This window comes from Amblyomma mixtum, chromosome 4 (genome assembly GCF_055824585.1).
Source record: "Amblyomma mixtum isolate Tamu chromosome 4, ASM5582458v1, whole genome shotgun sequence".
NCBI classification, from domain to species: Eukaryota; Metazoa; Arthropoda; class Arachnida; order Ixodida; family Ixodidae; genus Amblyomma; species Amblyomma mixtum.
Window position 1 is genome coordinate 128715834 of NC_143015.1, and position 19704 is coordinate 128735537.

The 19704-nt window shown below is 46.8% G+C and overlaps 1 protein-coding gene across 9 annotated transcripts in view; it reads right to left on the minus strand.

The window, feature by feature from the left end:
• LOC149348194 (BAI1-associated protein 3-like) overlaps positions 1 to 19704 on the minus strand; it is a 397925-nt gene that overhangs the window by 332397 nt on the left and 45824 nt on the right. Inside the window, exon 1 of one of the 9 annotated variants that reach the window (XM_089587978.1) lies at positions 15506 to 16336. The exons of the other annotated variants lie outside the window; for them this stretch is intronic. Coding sequence (XP_089444104.1) covers positions 15506 to 15522 — 17 coding nt within the window. The 5' untranslated portion in view covers positions 15523 to 16336. Of the gene's footprint in view, positions 1 to 15505; positions 16337 to 19704 lie in introns of those variants that run through there. 9 annotated transcript variants of the gene reach the window in all.

Sequence of the window (19704 nt, forward strand, 5' to 3'; positions counted from 1 at the left end):
AGAAACGTTGTGAATATACGGTATTGCTACTACCGGCCTCCTTTCGTTTTGTTTCTTTGCCTCATCTTGCTGCTCGGGCCTAGCCTGCATCAGGTGCTTTTTCATCTGCTTGGCAACAGAAACCAAAAGGTGCGAGGGGTAACCCGAGTTGCCAAGCCGTTCAGCCTGGCGAAGAAAGCTCACTTCCATTTTGTGAGCACATGATTTCCTCAAGGCATTTGTGAGGGACAAGTTCACAATAGCCCTCTTGGTCAACTTAGAGTGAGCTGATTGGAAGGGCATTGGCGCTTTCTCCCCTCTGGGCTCATAGGCCCAGCAGGCATGCCCTTTAGCGAACTCAAGTCTCAGGTCTAAAAACCTTAGTGACCCTTGAGCAGGAAGCTCGTGCGTGACAATAAGTGGCTGCAAAGCCTGTGCAAAGCGACCCACCTCCTCCATTACTGTTTCTAACGTATTCGCGCGTTGGCCATCACAAAGAACCAGGTAGTCATCAACGTACCTAAATACCTTTTTTACGCTTGTACCAGCGAGGGTTTCGTTCAGGAACCTGTCTTTTCGCGCCAAGTACAAATCACTGAGTAGAGGCGCTATGCACGAGCCAATGCAAACACCGCGTTTCTGGAGATACACTTTTTCTTCCCAGACGACGTAAGTCGACCTGAGGTACACTGATAATAGTTCCAGGAACCCTCTAATAGACATTCCACAGGCGTTTTGGAAAGCAACAGCACCATGCGTATCTATGCATTCTTCTACAGACACCATTAGCTCGTCATGCGGTATGGAATAGTACAGATCTTTTACATCAACTGAGCATGCGGCGAAGTCACTGCTAGAATTGTCATTTAAAAATCTGGCTATATCGTCCGAAGATTTCACCTGAAATGGGTCGTCAATTGTTAGTAGTTTTAATTTTGCTTGCAAGAAGACACCGAGAATCTTTTGCCAAGTCCCACCCTCAGAAATTATTGCCCTCAAGGGCCAGTCTGGTTTGTGAGTTTTTACAGTGAAAAACGCGTCCAAGTTAGACTTCTTGCAAGTTTTTATGCCTCGAAGGAGGCAGTCAAGTTTAAGTTCTTTGCAGAGCTTCATAGCAGTTAACTTTGCTTTCCTAACAGCTGATGTCTTGTGCTCGTCAAAAACAGAGCTGATGGTTTCTAACGCCTTAGCTTTGTACAGGTCCTTGGAAATCACAGCAAAGCCCCCCTCTTTGTCAGAGGTCAGTAACGCAAGGGAATTGTCTTTCAAGTACCTTACAGTACGTCCCACTGGCAGATTCCTCTCGCAGAGATGGTAGCGACCAACGACGTCGACTCCGTCTGAAATACACCTTGCACTTTCCAATTCAGGGCTCGCCTTGGCAACGCGTCGCACCATGGCAAGAAGCTCCGGTGTTGTCTTCTTAGGTTGGATGGCAAACTTCGGTCCAAGGCTAAGCACCTCACGGACCGGTTGCGGCAAAACATCGACACCAAGCATGTGGATCTTGTTTTCATGGCTCTGTTCGGTCATGCCTCTTCTCCTTTCATTGTAGTCAGCGCGCAGCCTTGACAAAATGGAGCGCCACATGAACTCGCTCGTCCGGTCTATAACGCGGGACCAATCCCGCCATTGGCGCCACTCAGTGAATAGACGCAGGCGAAGGCAATCCCGGTAGAGTTGGGCTTGATGGTTCCACTCTGATACAGGGTTGATGGTTCCTCGCTGGTACAAGCGTAAAAAAGGTATTTAGGTACGTTGATGACTACCTGGTTCTTTGTGATGGCCAACGCGCGAATACGTTAGAAACAGTAATGGAGGAGGTGGGTCGCTTTGCACAGGCTTTGCAGCCACTTATTGTCACGCACGAGCTTCCTGCTCAAGGGTCACTAAGGTTTTTAGACCTGAGACTTGAGTTCGCTAAAGGGCATGCCTGCTGGGCCTATGAGCCCAGAGGGGAGAAAGCGCCAATGCCCTTCCAATCAGCTCACTCTAAGTTGACCAAGAGGGCTATTGTGAACTTGTCCCTCACAAATGCCTTGAGGAAATCATGTGCTCACAAAATGGAAGTGAGCTTTCTTCGCCAGGCTGAACGGCTTGGCAACTCGGGTTACCCCTCGCACCTTTTGGTTTCTGTTGCCAAGCAGATGAAAAAGCACCTGATGCAGGCTAGGCCCGAGCAGCAAGATGAGGCAAAGAAACAAAACGAAAGGAGGCCGGTAGTAGCAATACCGTATATTCACAACGTTTCTCATCGCCTGAAGAGCATAGGTCGAAGAGCTGGCGTGAATGTAGTGATGACTGCTCCTAACAAACTCAAAAGTCTGTGCAGACGAGTTAATTCCGACCCGACCAAAAAGAAGCAGGGATGCACGATAAAGCATCGAACACCCTTTGTGGAGTGCACCGAAGGCCTTGTTTATTCGTTGCCAGTGGCATGTGGTAAACAATACATAGGGCAGACTGGTAGGTGCATGAACGAAAGGCTACTAGAACACAAAACTAATTTCGAGCAAGCTTGCCGGAACCTGGGAATTCATTGCAGAGATTGCCCTTCAACAAGTTGTGCACCTGTTTTCCAGAAATGCAAAGCTTTGGCTAATCACAAAGACCAGTTAGTCAGGGAAATAATCGAGGCAGCTTCGATAGCGAGTCTGCGCGACGATTGTGTCAGCACGCCGTCTGTTGCTTTGACTAAGAAAGAATTTGAAATGTTAAAAATGTGATTATAAATCTCTGTGATTATTTATCTCATTTTTTTTTTTGGACGCTTGAACGATATGGTTGTGACGCATTTGTTGTGTTTTTTTGAGGGGGAAGAAGGTATAAGAAGCAGTGTTTCTTCGAAATAAAAACCAGTTGTAAGTCAGCGCTTGTCTCTTGTCCCGTTGTTTTGCGCTGTTCCGTCACAAATGAATAACCAACATGCCCAAGCTGCTGTCCTGGCAGAGACCAATGTTTATGGCAGCCATGGGTGCGAATTCTTCCGGTAAAGCTTGCTAAAGGGGTTGGTTGCAGGCAGTAACGGCTATGCGGTTTGCTACAAGTCTAACAAAGATGAATGTGACCATCTAGCCGCACGCCTCAGGCTAACTAGTATGGTGAGCACCCCATAAAAGACTGCTGTCTATAAATCATGGGCTTTCTTTTTACTAGCAGGGCTAACCATAAAACACACAGGACGGTTACAACTGCGTAAGGCGGTAGCAGGGTATACAGCCGCTTCCGGTGGTGAATACATTATTGTTTATTTAGTATTGTTACCTCCAGGCTTCTTCATGTTGTGGTCTTTTTCATTGTTGTGCTGTTCTTCTTCTGTAGCGGTCTCAGTGGCTGCTCTGTCAACGCTGCCTTGTCGCGGGAGAGAACGCGAATCCGCAGAACCGCTTCCAAATAATGAAAGAACGCCTAGATGAATCCACTCCTCTATTCGTCAACATAGTGACTCACTGTGCCCGGGCCAATTCGCGTGGCGCATTTCATCCCCATGTGTTACGCAGCCATCGACATCGACGCAGCGCAGAAACAAGGAACGTAGCCTCAACGAGACGCTGAATACTCCCTCTAATTATTGATCTCACTAAAAAATTGATTCTTGGACAGTTTCTGGCTAAACTCACGTTTGTAGTGCAAATTAAAAAAAAAAGACGCATCACAGTCGTAGAAAACGACAGAATTTTGTCAAAAATACAATAAAATGTTTTTTTTGTAGTTTTGTTGTAGTTTTTCTGTTTTTTTTGTGTGTTATTTTTCTGCAGTGTGCAGTTCTGTTGTACTCTTCAGTAGTAACTGCATGAAATTCTGTTGTTACCAAAAAATGTTCACTATTACAAATTTTTGGTCAAGAACACTACATATAATCTGTAGTGACGGCAGAAACTGTACTTTCTTCTTTCGACAGGGATTTATCGGCGAAAAAACTGCATTTAAAAATCGTAGCGAACACTAAACCTCGCGTTCTGAATCCATCTAAAACCTTCAAAATTCCAAGAGTATCGCCAACGACCACTCAAAACGCTGAAACAATAAATAAATGCCAAGTCCACTGCTAGCAAAAGAAGACACCAAATGGTTAATGAAAGTGAAAGCAACAGGATAGATACGCGGGCGAGTTGTTGATACATTATGCAAAAAAAAAACAGCGCGAACAAACGGGGACGAAAGAAAGAATACACAAAAACAAGCGCTGACTCTCAACTAAAGTTTAATCACAGGAAACACGCTTATCAAAGGAAAAAAGAAAACAAAAAACACCAAAATCAAAACGCACGTGCTACTAAGTGATGTCCAGATATGCAACCTCACAGTCACGCAGGAGCAGGGATGGTTTGCTGACACACAATCTTGCTTTCTTTGCCATGTTGTACGCCTCGATAATTTCCTTGGTCAACTGGTCGGGGTGTTTGTACAAAATGTCAGTAAAATGCAAGGACGGAAAACAGGATTTATACTCTCGGCAATGATCAACTAGATTAGTGGAGCGATTAGATTCTAATGAATTGAGATGTTATCCGAGTCGTGTGTTGATACAGCGCCCCGTTTGCCCAATGTATATCTGACCACAGGACAGTTGAGTTTAGTTTAGTCTCAACTTTAGTTGAGAGTCAGCGCTTGTTCCTGTGTATTCTTTCTTTCGTCACCGTTTGTTCGCGCTGTTTTTTTTTTTTTTTGCATAAAGTGAAAGCGTTCAGGTTGATCACTATCTATTTGGGTGACGAAGTCACAGCGATTGCTGAAAGGCTGCCATCGCTATGAGTGCGCCTATAGCTCGCTCCATAGTGTGCCGTATAGCGCATTCTAAAGGCACCCTCACAGAACAATGAAGGCTCGCATAGGCCACACCCACCATGGTCACATGACCCCACAGGAAGCTTCCCGGCCCATGATGACATTATCCTCAGCCAGCAGCAGGTGTTCATGGCAGTTTGTTTGAAGTTTATTTTTACCACAAAGCAAAAATTGATACATGAGGTGCGGTAGGCAAGGTGGGAAAAAAGCTACACATTAGTAGCTTGACTAGCCCCACCTCCCAATAACTGACAGCGGACGCTTTGACAAAGGTTAGTAGCACAGATTCACGCAACAAATATCACGACTACGAAGCTAGTTTGCAAACAATAGACATCAAATTCAAACAACTCTATTACATAAGGAATTGGAATGAACAGTGAAGTATTAGCAAGCATTATACAAAAAGTGAATACAAGTCAAGTTTAGAAAGTGCGCGCAATTTCTCTGTTGTGAGGTGTTATTTATTTAAAATCTGTGGAATGCTAGACTCAACCATCTGAAATCCATAATTCGTGCGAGATCTTCGAACATGCCACAGTTCTGTGTGCCTCATTAAGCGTAAAGTTCTCGAATGCAACTTGATACAACTGTGACGGAAACACGGATACACTTCGGAGGATGTCTCCTACATGTATCATCATCATCCTCATCAGCTCACAAATCAAGGCTAAGCCATTGTAGAACAAAGCCCTTTTTACGTGACTTCCAATAATCCCTATAACCTGCGCTTGAGGAAAAACACAGCGCACTCCTAAGACACGGACAAAGAAAGGCAAGAGGATACAGCGCTGTGTTTTTCCTCAAGATGAACTACCAACTAGCCCGCTCTTCCACCCTTGCAACCTGCGCTTCTCGAAAATTTCCTGCGCTCCCGCCGCTCCATCCGATTGTCAGTTACCCTCAATCTCGCTCCTTTTTTCGATTCGCGCTCACTCTCGTCACAGCATAGATCGTTCTAAGCATTCTTCTTCTTCCAGAACATTTGGTTACATTATCCGCGTAAACATTCAAATTCCTGAGCGCAGTAAACCACCCGTTTTCTGCGTATCGTTGCCAGCGAACTCCGACGCTGCTCGGCGTTGTACTACAACTGCGCGACGAGCGTAAACATGCGTTACGCATAAGCAAAACTGTAAAAGGAAAAAAAAAAAGTTCCAGATAGAGGAAAAAGAATCAAACCTTTGGATTTGCGCTTGGCGCCAGCGCTACACAAAGGCGTTCAACGGGCGGAATAACGTGTAGGGACACAACACAGAGAAACGCATCACGCTATGCGCAGCGCTGTGTTTGCTCAGCCGTTACGGCCGGCGCGATGCAATCTCGCGGCTGTTCTTTCTTCTTCGGGCTGTCGTGTGCCCGTTGTATTAGAAGAGTGTTTGCAGGGGAACGCTGCTCACTGTCGCGTGCATTCGCAGTAACGGGCCGCGCTTTGTTGAGGACTCTATGTATAAACTGTCCCGAAACGTTGGGCAAACATTTTATTTGACATCGTAAGTCTTTTAGCTGAAATTTTCTTGCAGGGATACCTACAGGGTAGACTAGCTACGGTGCAAAAGAGGTTGTCGTCGTATGACGTAGCAAAAAAATGGCAGACGGTTTAGAATGGCTAAGCGCAGAATATGATGCAGTGGCACTAGTTACGGTGGGCACTTAAGGTCGATTTGTTGAAGTGATTGGCAGTGTAGGCAGTCCTCAAGGATCCGCTCGTAATAGAACCTGTCTTGATGTCACCGCAGTTTGCTTCCTAAAACCGCCGGTGGTGGGGACACCCGTATATCATTTTTTTTCACCTATTCTAGCTTAAATGAAAGTAATGATCTTGCCATTTAAACGCAGTATTTATTTATTTATTTATTTATTTATTTATTTATTTATTTATTTATTTATTTATTTATTTATTTATTTATTTATTTATTTATTTATTTATTTATTTATTTATTTATTTATTTATTTATTTATTTATTTATTTATTTATTTATCGCCGGTGGTCTGATACTGACTAACTTCGATTTGTTCTCAGTGGCCTTTCAATGAGAGTTCAAGCAAGTGTCTCTTGTTGACTCTTGGTGGTCCCATGTTCGAGCCCCTGACCAGGACGAATTTTTCTTCCTACGAAGCTTCTGAGAAAGCTGTACAGCTTTCCCTTATAGCCGTATGGCTGAGCTTGTGTGGATGCCAATGAATAATTACTCCCTTATTACAAATCTACTCTACCTTGGGCGATTCCCCTAAACATTTGACCAACACTGTTCCCACTTCGAGTTATGGATCAGTTCGCTCTAGCCCTACCGTAAACCTGCTGTTCCGGTTAGCTTAGTTGGTAGAGTGACTGCTTCGGTGAAGCGGTGATCTCTGGTTCTATCCTCGGACCAGGACGAATTTTTCTTTAACTACGAAGTTTCTGAGAAAGCTGTACAGCTTTTTTTCGTAGCCGTATGGCTGCGCTTGGCTGGATGTCAATGAGTAATTACTCCCTTTTTGTTGAGTAAAGCGAACAACCATTGAGAACGTCGGCCGAGTATATTCATATTGACTTCACAGCGTGAACCACGCAAGGACGAAAGCTATTTTTGTCCTTACGCATTTCGCGCTGTGAAGTCAACATGAACGGTCGCCAACTTGACCAAACGAGAATTTTGATCGAGTATATTCAATGTAGGGTGTGCTGTTCGTCTAGAATATATTATTAGAGGAGTCCCTCATGGCATGCGAATCGGGGCTGTGATTGTTTTGGATCGGTGCCGCAGGGGTGAGAAATAGTGCCGGGATAAAAATGCGCTCAAGGAAAGAGGTCATTGCATGAAAAAGACTGCCAAGGGTGAATAACGTAATGCGTCGGCAGTGACCGCAGACGCATCCCGACCCCAAACCTAACCTCACTTAATCAACGTTACGACGCACGTTGCCATAATCCGTTCGTTCTAAGCGGTATGATCCACCCATGACGGGTTATAAAAAAGAAACAATGGAAAAATGACAGTTACCATCCGCTCAGAATTAAGTGAACGTTGATCACGCCTATCTGTTAGGGCCACAATTACTGGGCCTTCAAAAGAGCGACTGAAAAGAGAAGTACAAGCCAAACCCAGCAGACAAGGAAAAAGAAAGATACAATATGCATCCTGCATAAAACAGCAAATGAGCCAGGCTCGGTCGTGGCACGGTTCTGCCTGGTGTCACACAACCTCCCAGCGGAACATAACGCCGGCGCTGTACAGCTCTGTGAGCGGTGAGCGTTGCGCGGCTGACAACTCATGCGTTGCGACGGAAAAAACAAAACAATATAAATTCAGCTTTCGCTTCAGTTTTGTTTTTCTCAGTGCTTTCGGGAGCACCTGTACGGCCTCGGTACTTCGATCCTCTTTGACCTTACGATGACCATGGCATGCATTGGGTCTATTTTTTTATCTGAACCCAGAAGTTTTCGCAGGTTGTTCAACGCCGCTTAACTAAGAGACTTCGATATTCATTCGTTAACAAGATAAGATAAAACATGCGCACAGGCGATCATACGAAGTGCTGCGACATATCTTCGTTAACAGTATTGGCTGCGCATTTTGCTTTTCCACTGATAGCCTTTTGATTGGGGCTCTGATTTTAACTTTGCCGTCACTTTTTACTTCCGCTCTTGCGTGCGATTCGGGTGGATGGAGGATTTCGGAGCATGCAGGTGGGTAGTGGTATTTCTCAGTCGAAAAAAAAACTACAGAACCGCGTCAAAAACACGACTAAATATTTTTAGTTTTGTCGTAACGACAGATATTCCTGTGGTTTTGTAGTCTTTTCCTGTGGTACTGCAGTTTTTTTTTTCGTAGTCCTTTTCTGTAATCATGCCGTTTTGTAGTATTTTTCAGTCATAAATAGACAAAATTGTGTTGTTAATACAAAAATTCTAGTCGTTAAGTGTTCTCGTTCAGAAACATTACAGGAAATCCGTTGTGACGACAGAAACTTTTCTGTTGTTTTTTTTTTACATGGCTGGGTGGATGGCGGGTGAAATCATTCTGCAGGGTGATGGGGCAACTTCTGTAGGGTCGTGGTTGGTTGGTGGACACTCATAGGCAGGAGATTCGTTTTTACAAGTGCGCGCCAGAAGGTACACCCATCGGAGGGAGCTGCGCAGGAGTCACTTTCCGTGCCCGAAAGGTTACCCCATCCGCTAGGGGCGCTGCACACAGAGTCCATGGCGTTTTCGACTAAAGAATAGTATACTCTATTCAAAAGTCATAGTACGTCAAAGTGGGCTGAGAGCCCCGCTTAGCTATCCGTTAAGAAATTCAAACCACGCCCTTGCAAAAGGGCCACCTGCCGTAGAGAATTGCCCCGGCAAGGGCATAGTCGCGTTTAGATGCAGAGGAAGTGAAAGAACGCCGGCGTACTGACAATTCTCTCCAAGTCCTACCCAGAAATTATGGACAAGCGCGTTTTTCTCAACGCTAAGTTGCTTATCAATTCGATTTTTTCGCAAATCGTATAACCGCACCATAACTATCATCATATCCGGAGAACCCCATCTGGACGCACCCGACTGGTTTTCTATGACAATCTTAACTACTCGGAGGCGACCGCAGGACAGACTTCAACAGTAACACGTTTCTACGCGTTGGAAGGTTAGACCGCGCCGATCAACATGTTTGCAACAGTATGCTGCAATATTGTGCAAGTTCCTTATCATTAAAAGTGATGTCCACGAAAGCTGAACTTGTAAAGGGCTTCAAGCAGTAAAGGTTTAACTGTGAGCTTCCCTCTACATCGTGTCATAATGCACCACATGTAAGAAACCATCCGGAACATTCAAGCCTAGCAGATATCACGAGCAAGCGCTGACTATAGCAGGCAGACGCTGCGAGGGATGCTCCCATCGCCTCTGTACAAGGAAAATGTTACTGAGCCGCAAGTTTGTTTTTTTTATGCGTATTCATTTCTTGTCTTTTCGTATTTTCCCAGAAATATGTGCACCTAATTAACTGGTTTTCTGTTTTCTCTTTTGTGTACATTTTGCAATGTCTCTATATTACACCAGAACTCTGTGTATCTATATGACTCATTATGTACTGCTGTTTGTTGCCAATGCCATGCACGCGCCGTGGATTCCATTAGGTCTCTTCGTATGGCTTTTCCACCATCTGTGAAGTCGGAAATAAATATATTAAGTGAAATAAATCTATACCGGACCGCTTTAACAATGAAAGATACTACAGCATTTCCTTAATGGCTTAAGCATTTCTCTCGAATGGCTGAGGTGCGTGGTTCGATCCCCAGTGCTGTCGGGTACCAACCGGTTTTCCAGTGGGTACAAGGTTTTTAATTCCGCATCTTTTAGTTTGGTATTCCACACAGGTCTTCGATCTTACATCGCTCAAACCGAACACACTGGCCATGGGGCTCTTTGATCAATATTCCCTTGGGCCATTAAAAATCAAATCATCATCAATAACCAAAGATTCTTTATAAGCGCCTAGACGGAAACTACGTTTGTGTCTCACACAGACACGCACGCTCAAGCACACGCACACGCACAGAAGCTATAGGAAACGTCTTCACCGCATCTACTTGGAAAGTTTCAAACGCCACGGCTGTCTTGGGTACAGGCGAAGAGGGGAGCTGGCCTTCTCGGGTAAGTAAACACTGAAGTGATTGAGTGCCTCCAGCGATAAAGTGAGGAGGGCTTTTTCAGAATTTATTTTTTTTTTTCGAAGTGAAGAGCGCAGACCTTCAAAGGGAAGGGGCATGCGCCCGCGGCTCTTCCCTAAAGATGCTCCAGCCTCTTTGGCGGGAAATAGCCAGCACGCATCTTTTTTCGATGGATTCCGCGCAGCCCGATTCTTGGTTCTTTATGTTTAGTACTTCGCGAAGACAAGCGCTCTCAGGAAAACGTGTTTAGCGCTGATAGATGCTTCGAACGCCACGCCTTCGCTTAGATCTTCACATTACGCAGTTGAATGCAGTGCCTCGGAAGTTGCAGCCATGTACCGACCAGTGACGAGATAGGGTAGATGGGAACAGAATTTTGTTCAATATGGGAATCAGATGGGGACGGATGGGCGCAGGGACGCACTCCTTTTGAAACGTTCCTTATGACGATTCCTATAATTTCGAGTGTTTTCCGCGTGAATGATATGAAAACCACACGAAACATACGGAGTGTAGAAATTCATTAGAACCCTTATGACGTCATACATATCATGTGAGAAAAGCATTAGGAATCAGTGATTAAACGATACGAAAGCGATATAACAACATCCGGAGAGTTTGGGAAGGTCTCGGCTATTTTTCACATTACGCGGACTCTGCAATCCCATAATTTACTATGCGCTGCATATACGGAGCGCTTCGGGAGGGATAGCCCAGGGACAAATGAGAACAGGTTACGCGAAACCTACGCATGGTTACGCATGGACACATGGACACATAGGCACAGAAACACATCACCGCACAGCCACACGATACATAGTGAGTACACGAAAAACTGGTGGGAAGCGGGGCTCGGCATGCCGAATCTTTGTAGCCCAGAACAAACGTACTAAGGGACAGCACGTGAGCGTGGTGTTTGCTTTGCTATGGCCCATGCGTTCAGCGCTATAGAACTACGCAATAGGAGACACGTCTATCTCATATCACTCTCCTTCCACTGCTTTACCCATTATTCTATTTATCCCATTGTAGTCGATTATTATGTTGCAGATGAGGTTGTTCCACTGCGTGTTATCTTTTCGGCTACACGCGCAGTATATTGGGAACGGTGCGCTGCTCTTCCGATGAGACATGGTATACAGAGAATCCGCTAATAAAACGCATGCCATTGTATGAACCAACTCCCACCTAACGCCTTCAGTGGGTTTTAAACTAGACTCCGAGCAATTTCAGCGCACAAAGATACCGTAATCAGGCGGGTCCATTTTATTATTCATATTCAAAGTTTGGGAAGTTTAGGACGGGTACAGTGCTTTTACTAAAGCTGCGGTGATGAATCTAGGTGCTGCTGGATTGACTGGCGTGCTCTTTTGACAGACACTGTTCGAGAATTCCCAGTTGGAAGTTGGAAGATGTTCTGGGGCAGGGAGAATATTAAATGGTGGCGGCTGCCAACACCACGTAACAAACCATCCAAACTATGTTCCTTCGTTCAATACACCTGAGTGGGAACACTACAGTATTTTGGCCCAGCCAACAGGATCGAAAGCTTATAGGTCGTTTTCCATTCTCTGAAATAGTCGTGTTTTCCAGATATCATGCCCAGGCCGCGGCAGAGGTGGAATTTGTACATGATGTAAGCTCTGTAGAGCTTTTTAATTTTTCGCTGGAGAAAGCTGCGAGGGACGTACAGGAATTTCTCCCAAGAGGGTCCGTTCCATTTCACACGCAAACGCGATCTCCACCCTGTATATTAGAGACATCGGCTGAATGTCACTTGTCCAAGTTGCTGATGTGTTTCTGCAGCCCTCCTCCTGCCTATATTTTTCTCGGCTTCAATTTTGTCATGATTATGCAGAAACCCCAACTCACAACAGCGCTAAAATGGTGCATTCAGCTCAAGTAAACACAAGCGATTTCAGCAAGGATACCGGAAAGAACAAACTTCTCTACCCCTTTGCATTTATAATTTTTACTCGTCTTTTACCTTTCGCCTGGTACTTTATATTTTCTAATCACTCTGCTTAAATCAGGATGCCGGCTGAAAGTGTTTGGCTGCATATCATTGGACTTTTTGTTTCTATTCGTGCAAAATCCCTATCTTTCATCATTTGTCAAGGGCTAGACAGGCAACCGTCGGAAATAAAGGCCCGAATAAATTGTTACGATTTTTTTCTAAACTAACAAAATGTGCACCGCGCTTTCGATAGGCGCCGAAGTCAATACCTGCGATTTATATTCGATCTACCGCGGCCTTTAGGCTTGCTTTAAAATCTGCGTACATGAACAATTCCGCATTTCGATTGAAGCTGCACACTTCCCATCGGCGTGGAGAGCCGTGTAGAGTACGTTCTCTGTTTTGAAGCCACCCAGCCTCGAGCAGGCGCCCATGGCAAACGATACAGCCCTCTTTCCAGAAACCGTTGCGCATCATCTTTCATTCCCGCTTCTCTTCTGTCCTGTCTCATCCACTACCACGAAAAAAAAAACAACCTACAACTTCATTATTGATGACGTATACACCCATCAGTAGGTAATGAGTCCATCGAAACGATTACTGCTAATGACGTTGGCTCGCAGAGGATGGAGCCGCATCGTCACGGTCGTCTATGGTCTTGCGGCGTTCGCCCCATCCATCGCCTTCCCGCCCTGCACACGGCGTTTACCAAGAGTTGCGTGTCGAGAACCGACGACGTCTCTGCCTTTCCTCCGTTCCATTTCCGCCTTGTCCCTCTTCCTGTTCCTCTCCCCCTCCCCCCCAACCCCAACCTTCCACAACGACTGTATCCTCCTACGCAAACATCGACCGGAAGTGCGTCTGCCGCTTCCGACGCGTCGCCCTCCGCACAAATTGCGTCAGTGAGTTATGGCCACGGCAACGCTGCAGGTGCACTGTTCTCGCCCGAAAGCAGACCCGAGCAATGCGTCTGGAATTCTCGCATGTGCGTAGTACGTCTTTAGCACCTCCGATAGGCGGCGCACGAGATGTTTGGGGAAGTGGGGAAGTGATGCTGGGGAAGTATGGGGAGGAAAGGTAACGCGTGGAAGAGGAGGTGCATTTCAAACGCACCTGGCGCCCAGCCAAGTCGGCGGTGATCTGCTGTCGCTCGCGTCCGCGGAACGGTACTAAGCGCGGAAGCGGTGAGGGCGAGCGTATCTCGGGCACCCAAGTACAAAGCCGTACAACGTCGGATTCTTTTTCTTCAGGGGAAAAGAAAGCTCTGAGGACGGACTGGTGTGCCGAGTGTAGCGGTTCCTCTTGCGCCTCGGGATCGATACGGAAACGTGCCAAGAAGGCATCTTGCGGCTGCATCCCGCTTTCCCCACTGCAGGTTCGGGATGCGCCAGTGAGGAGCGGCTAATGCGAGAATGCGGAGCTTCTGGAGGAGGAGGAAAAGAAAGGATCTTTAAGAGGACCCTGTGGGCCGGAAAGGATTTGGGGATACGAAGGATGAAAGGGAAGATGTCGATACGGGAAACGGGAGGAGCAGCGTGTGCCTTCCAGGGCTTGATGGGTGTCGGCCGATTGGAGGCGGGCAGGTGTTTGTGTTTCCCGGCTAGAGGAACATGTTAGAAAGAAAATCTATAGGCATCGTACGCGCCGTGCTTGACGGGTGGTCCGACGAGGAGTTTAGGCTCCTAGCAAAGTCGGTAGCCGTCGGAATTTTCCGCGATGACTTGTCGAAGTTGCGGCGCCAGAGTTCGGAAAGGGTTGGCGCTCCGGAATCTGCAGATACATTATTCTTCGTAGTTTTACGGGGTTTTCTTTTCTTCTCTCTCTCTCTCTCTCTCTCGCACACACACACACTCTCTCTCTCTTTCTTTCCTTCTTTCTTTCTTTCTCTCTATCCCTTCCAGGAATGCAGCGTTTTGGTAAATTAAAGACGAACGTTTTCACCGCTGTTTACAATACCGTGGTTTTTGCAATTTGCGCACTAAAATGCCCCGACAGCAGCCCATTTTGTATAAAAATTAACAATTTCAAGAGAAAAACACGTCTAGCCCTACTATTGAATTCTTCATGTAGGGTGGGCTCTAAAAGGCTGGTCCTTTTCTTTTTCTTGAAGCGGAGGCGCGAAAGTTAAAATGCCGAGGAAAACGCTCTCTTCCGTGATTGGTCGTAGCTGCTCCAAGCGGCTCTTTTCGTTTTTTCGATCTTTCACGTTCTCAACTGCATGTATTCAATTCAAATTCTGCAAGTTTGTAGCTCCCAGAATTCATCTGTTCAGAATAATTTGTACTGTGCACCTATAGTTTCCCGTTGGCTGTCGCTGCCTGCGGCCAAAAGCGGCTTGTGCGTCACCACTATATCACATCTCTGCGTCATGTCATTGACTTTCTCTTAAAAAGTCCTGCCATCCTTTGAAATCCACAATATATGTCGGTCGCATCAATTTTAATACTTTTAAGAAGATGCCCAACAGGTATACGTCCGCGGCTTCTGTCACTCGAGTCTACGCATTTGTCTCTAAATCACAAAATATCACCAGATGTCCAGGATCCTGTCCGCTTCGCTAACGGATATCGGGTCCAACTAGCTGTTGAAAGACTAGCATATTTGTTTCGTTGAAAACATAATAACTCAAGATACACTTGTTTCACCAAACTATCGTTAAACCTGCAATACGACCCGAGGTAATGGTGAATTTCTGAAACACGGAAACTCGGTTTCATATGGCCGGAATGACTTTTCGATTCTCAATCATTCTGGAGCTCGCACGTAGGCTGACTTTATCCATATGGCGCTTATAGACGTTATAAAACTAATAAACAAAGAAACTGACGCCTCAGTATCGATTTACGGCTATTCCTTAGATTTTGGTCGCGATGAAATGCAATGAATAAGCCGTTTTCCTCCTCAAAAAAACCGATCTACGCTTTCATCACGGAGCGACAGGTTTTAGTGTCAAAGAATGGTTTACGGTTGACGATGGCACGTTTCAGCGATGAACACTTGGTCTATTATTTTCTTTGTCATTTCTTTCTTATTTTTTTGGCATCCTTGTACAGGTCTGTTCTCCACCTCACACCATTCCGAGCAACAGGTGCGCCACTTCATAGCAGCATCAAGTACGGCGTGAAATGACAATAAGGAACTCACGGTTCGTCTTCAGCCATGATGAAGGAGATGGTACGGACAGAAGGTATACAGTTCTTCTCGAGTGGTCACCAAACGTTCCGGGACACCGAGGCAAGTGTAGAACACAGTCGCAGAAAACGGCAGTGGATTTTCACACTGCTAATGACCTCCTCCTATGCACATGGTATTAACATCAGAGCCCCAGTTTTCAGTCACTCCCACGGTTGAAACGACGCAGTTCTTCTTTCTTCGTTGACTTATACAGGTGCGGTGTATGCTTTAACGGAGTGTCCAAAGACAACATTCGTCGACAGGACTATGGACGGGCATTGGAAGATTGCTCACAAAACTGGGAATGACAGAAAAAAAAAGGCAGAAAGGGACGGAGTAGCACCGGTAGCTCTAAAGAAAGCTACGCGTTCACTTTCACTCCCAAATGCACTTCGCACAATAGTTCAAGGGGGAAAAGCACAAAGATGCATTCGAACTCGGAAGGCAGGCAAGCACTGTGGAAAAGGTTTTTCCTCGAGTTCCTCGGAAGAGGCGACAGCACACTAGACGTTATCCAATATTTACGCAGTCCGACGCACCACAGACATTCGAAGGAGGAGCACCCTTCCGCGACAGTGCCCGAGCTGCAGTACCGACCCCGAACCACGAAGGGTCGGCAATATAGTCAGCACGGGGCTCGGCGGTCAATTGTACTGGGCGACGTCAAGCGATAGTAGAGAGACTGGATATCGCGGGCAGGCTTCGTGCATTTACGACTGCCGGGATAGGCAGGTTCCCCCCAAACGACCTTTAGATGATAAATGTACAAGCGTTGCCGCCGCTACGAGGTCGCTTAACGACACGTTTCATTGCAGGCACCCCCCCCCCCCCCCCCTTCCCCCGAAGCGCGCGGACGTTTCCGAAAATGGAACATGACAGGGTCTAGTTGTACCTTTTGGGCTAAGGATAAGATTACATTGAGTTTCGGGCGGGAGGCTACATCATACCCGAGTTTCCCTTATTCAGGAAACGTGAAGGCAAAAACAGAAACTAAACGTATTTTTGTTACCAAAAATGCTTTTTTTTCTTATAACGAGATATTTAATCGGGGATGACAACTGCGCTTCCAAAAGTGGAACATGCCAGTACGGTGTTTTAAAGTGATGATAAGATAAAACTTCCACTTTAGCGGCTCTAGACCTTCACGAGAGTGACCTTATATGAGGCATGAGCTTGTTGTGCTAAAGCTTTGTTCATAACGAGACCCCGGCTTTTCAGATAAGCTGATGGAATTAAAATCCATCGCAGCTGGAAACACAATACCACCGTAAGTGGCTGTACGACCTTCCAAGCGATATGTTCTTGTTTATTTATTCTAAGTCTCAAGTACAGTCTTTGTCAAAAGTTTAGAGCCCAGGGGGTTCACTTCCAAGCTTTATATTGGGACTCCAGAAGCATTCATGGAAGTGGTACCTATATATTGCAGGAGGCAGTACCAGAAATCTTCTCATGCCGGGAAATTTGGAGCGCTAGAGATCCATTAAGAACGGCACAGTGTGGCTCAAAAGAAAACCCCCTTGGTTCCAAACTTTTGACAATGGCTGTACATCTTGTTCTCGTATTGGGCAAAGTAGAGAGATTCACGAAGGAATCAAACGCTCTGACTCTCAGGCAAGCTCTCTTAGGAATTCGGTGCCGAATTAGACACAGTGTCCTTCCGGCGGCTTAATTCAAGCTCGCCAAGCATTAAAGCATGTAAAAAAAAGTACGTCAGAATAATCGAGAAGGTTACACATGCGACGTGGAAGTAAAGTTGTTCCGAGTGCCATGGATGGCATTTTCGTGTCTCATGCGTCATTTAATTTATTTATTTTACTTACAGTGAATGCCGTGCCTTAAACAAGGAGATAATCTCTGTTATTCTTTTGTACTCCGGCCTTCCGAAGAACCTACTGAGTATGTAATAATACATACCTATCAAACAATACAGCTGCGCCTGTTTTGTTCCTGTGGAAACCCAGCTGCGGAAGATATCGCCCCGCAGTCATACTAAGCACCGAGTCCATTTTCTTTATTCTTTTTTTTCATATTTATTTAGCGCATTTCCTTCCTCCCTCGGGCACAATGGAAACGCGACAGCAATCATCCTGGCGTCATGCGACGTGAAACGGCAGCAACACCCGTCCCGTTGCAGAGGAGCTACGCAAATAGGACTCTAAGATAACTTATAGTCACTGGTTCCTGTTGCCAAAGGGGTAAGTAACATGCACGGCGGTAATGTTTGTTCTCGCTATCTTCTTTTTTGTGTGTGCGTGCCTGTTGCCGTTTTTTTTTTTTTGGCTGTTTCCATGTGCAAGTGCTTCGACAGGTCGCATTCTGAACGACGTTTCTCTGGGCGAGCCCTGCCTCATGCAAACTTTATGCCTGCACAGACCCTGAAACACAGTCCCAACCTGATACGACAGCGGGCAGTGTAGGCTATAATGTGCAGCTCATTTTACAGAGTGCGCATCCTTTTAGGGCTGTTTGCCTCGTTTCTTTTGCAGCGCTATATACATGGGAAGGACTACCTACCCACAACTCCCGGGTTGACTTGTTGGCGAGCGACCTGCTTTTAACCACGAAGGTCCCGGCCGTGTCGACTTTGGAGTGAATGATCTTACGGTTGGTCGCAAAATGGTAATATAGTTGATTATGCGGGGCGTAGCATTTAAACGCCGAGCTTGGGCTAAGTGAGGGACGCCGTAGTGCAGGACCCATGGTTAAAGGGGCTCTGAAAGCGGCTCTAATAAAATTTAGTTACGCCTGGGACGTTAAAGCATCCCGCTTCAGGAATATTGGCCAGCAAGAAGTTTTTTTTTTTAATGCGATTTGTAGAAGCTGAGTTATCAGTAGTCAAAATTTTAACTTCAGTTTGTTCTCCACTCTTCACTTTTTGCGCGCTGGAAGGTCGGCGCTCCTCCGCCGGCCCCACCTCCAAGGGCGGAGCTTCCTGACACACCGGAGCGACGCGCCTGATTGGCCGCAGCCATGGCAGCTGCCTGACGTCTGAAAGAATTTAACCAATCGCCATCTCTCAACTTGTATACGCAGATGCGAGCGACGGAGGAGGGTGCGAGCATGGCAGAGTCGCCGGAAAGGGCTCGCCAACTTTCGCGCGTGATTGTGGGTTCTCTACTGACATAGTAGAAGTGCATTATTTGGATCACGTGTTCATAACAACACAATGTAGTGATTGAAAGAGTTGATGTGCTCTCCTCGCAAGGTGTTTCAGAGCCCCTTTAATTTCCCTCACCTGTCGTTTTTAAGCGTATTGACATGCCGCACAGCACACGGGAGTATTTTTCATCTCGCCCTCATAATAAAATACAGCCTGCCGACCATGGGCGTCCGGAGGGGGGGGGCAAGGGGGGGCGGCTGCACCCCCCTGGAAAATCACTCACTCGAACCGTGAGTGATGGCCGCACGCCAGGGGCGGTGGTGCGCTCAGCCAAAAGGGTAAAAGCAGCCCCGCTTCGACGCTTGGTCACATCTGCGAAATGCCGCGTCCGGGCGCGCGTCGTTCCGCCGTTTTCAAACCACGCCACCGCCAGCTCTGCTGAAGGACGACCTGTTGCAGACATGCAGCGGCACCGGCGAGCATGTGTTTCGAGCCGTCTTGAGATGGGTGTCTGTTTCTTTGATCTCTAGAGAGATAGCGACACGGAGGCAGACAGTGCACAGGGCACAGGTCGCTCGCTATAATCATGATACGTTCGTACGCCGGCCACCGATGAATTCTTGAGGGGGGAAGGACAAATCAGCCGTGTCCACCCCCGCTTTGTCGGGCTGCTCAGGGGCAAGCGGGCGACGAGTTGGCGCCGCCGCCGCTCGCTGTCTCCTCCGATCCACGGGAGAGCTCGGTGCGGTAGAAGCGCCGCTTTCAGAACCTTCGGCAAAGGGGATTAGCTGCTTTTGTTCACGGCGACGCAGTCTCCAGAGGCGCCCCCACACCAGCGTTCCTTGCGTCTTCTCCGAAAACCAGCGCCTTTGGTCAACGCAGCCCGATGGCGCCTGCCTGGCTCGCCTGTCACCTCTGGCTGGGCCTCAAATCACAACAGCGCCCATGTACTGTGCGTGTCAGTGCATGGTAAAGAGACCCAGGTGGTCGACATTATCCGAAACTCTGTACTACTCCGTCCCTCATAGCCTGAGTCGTTTTGGGGCTCTGAACCCCATAAAAGCACAAA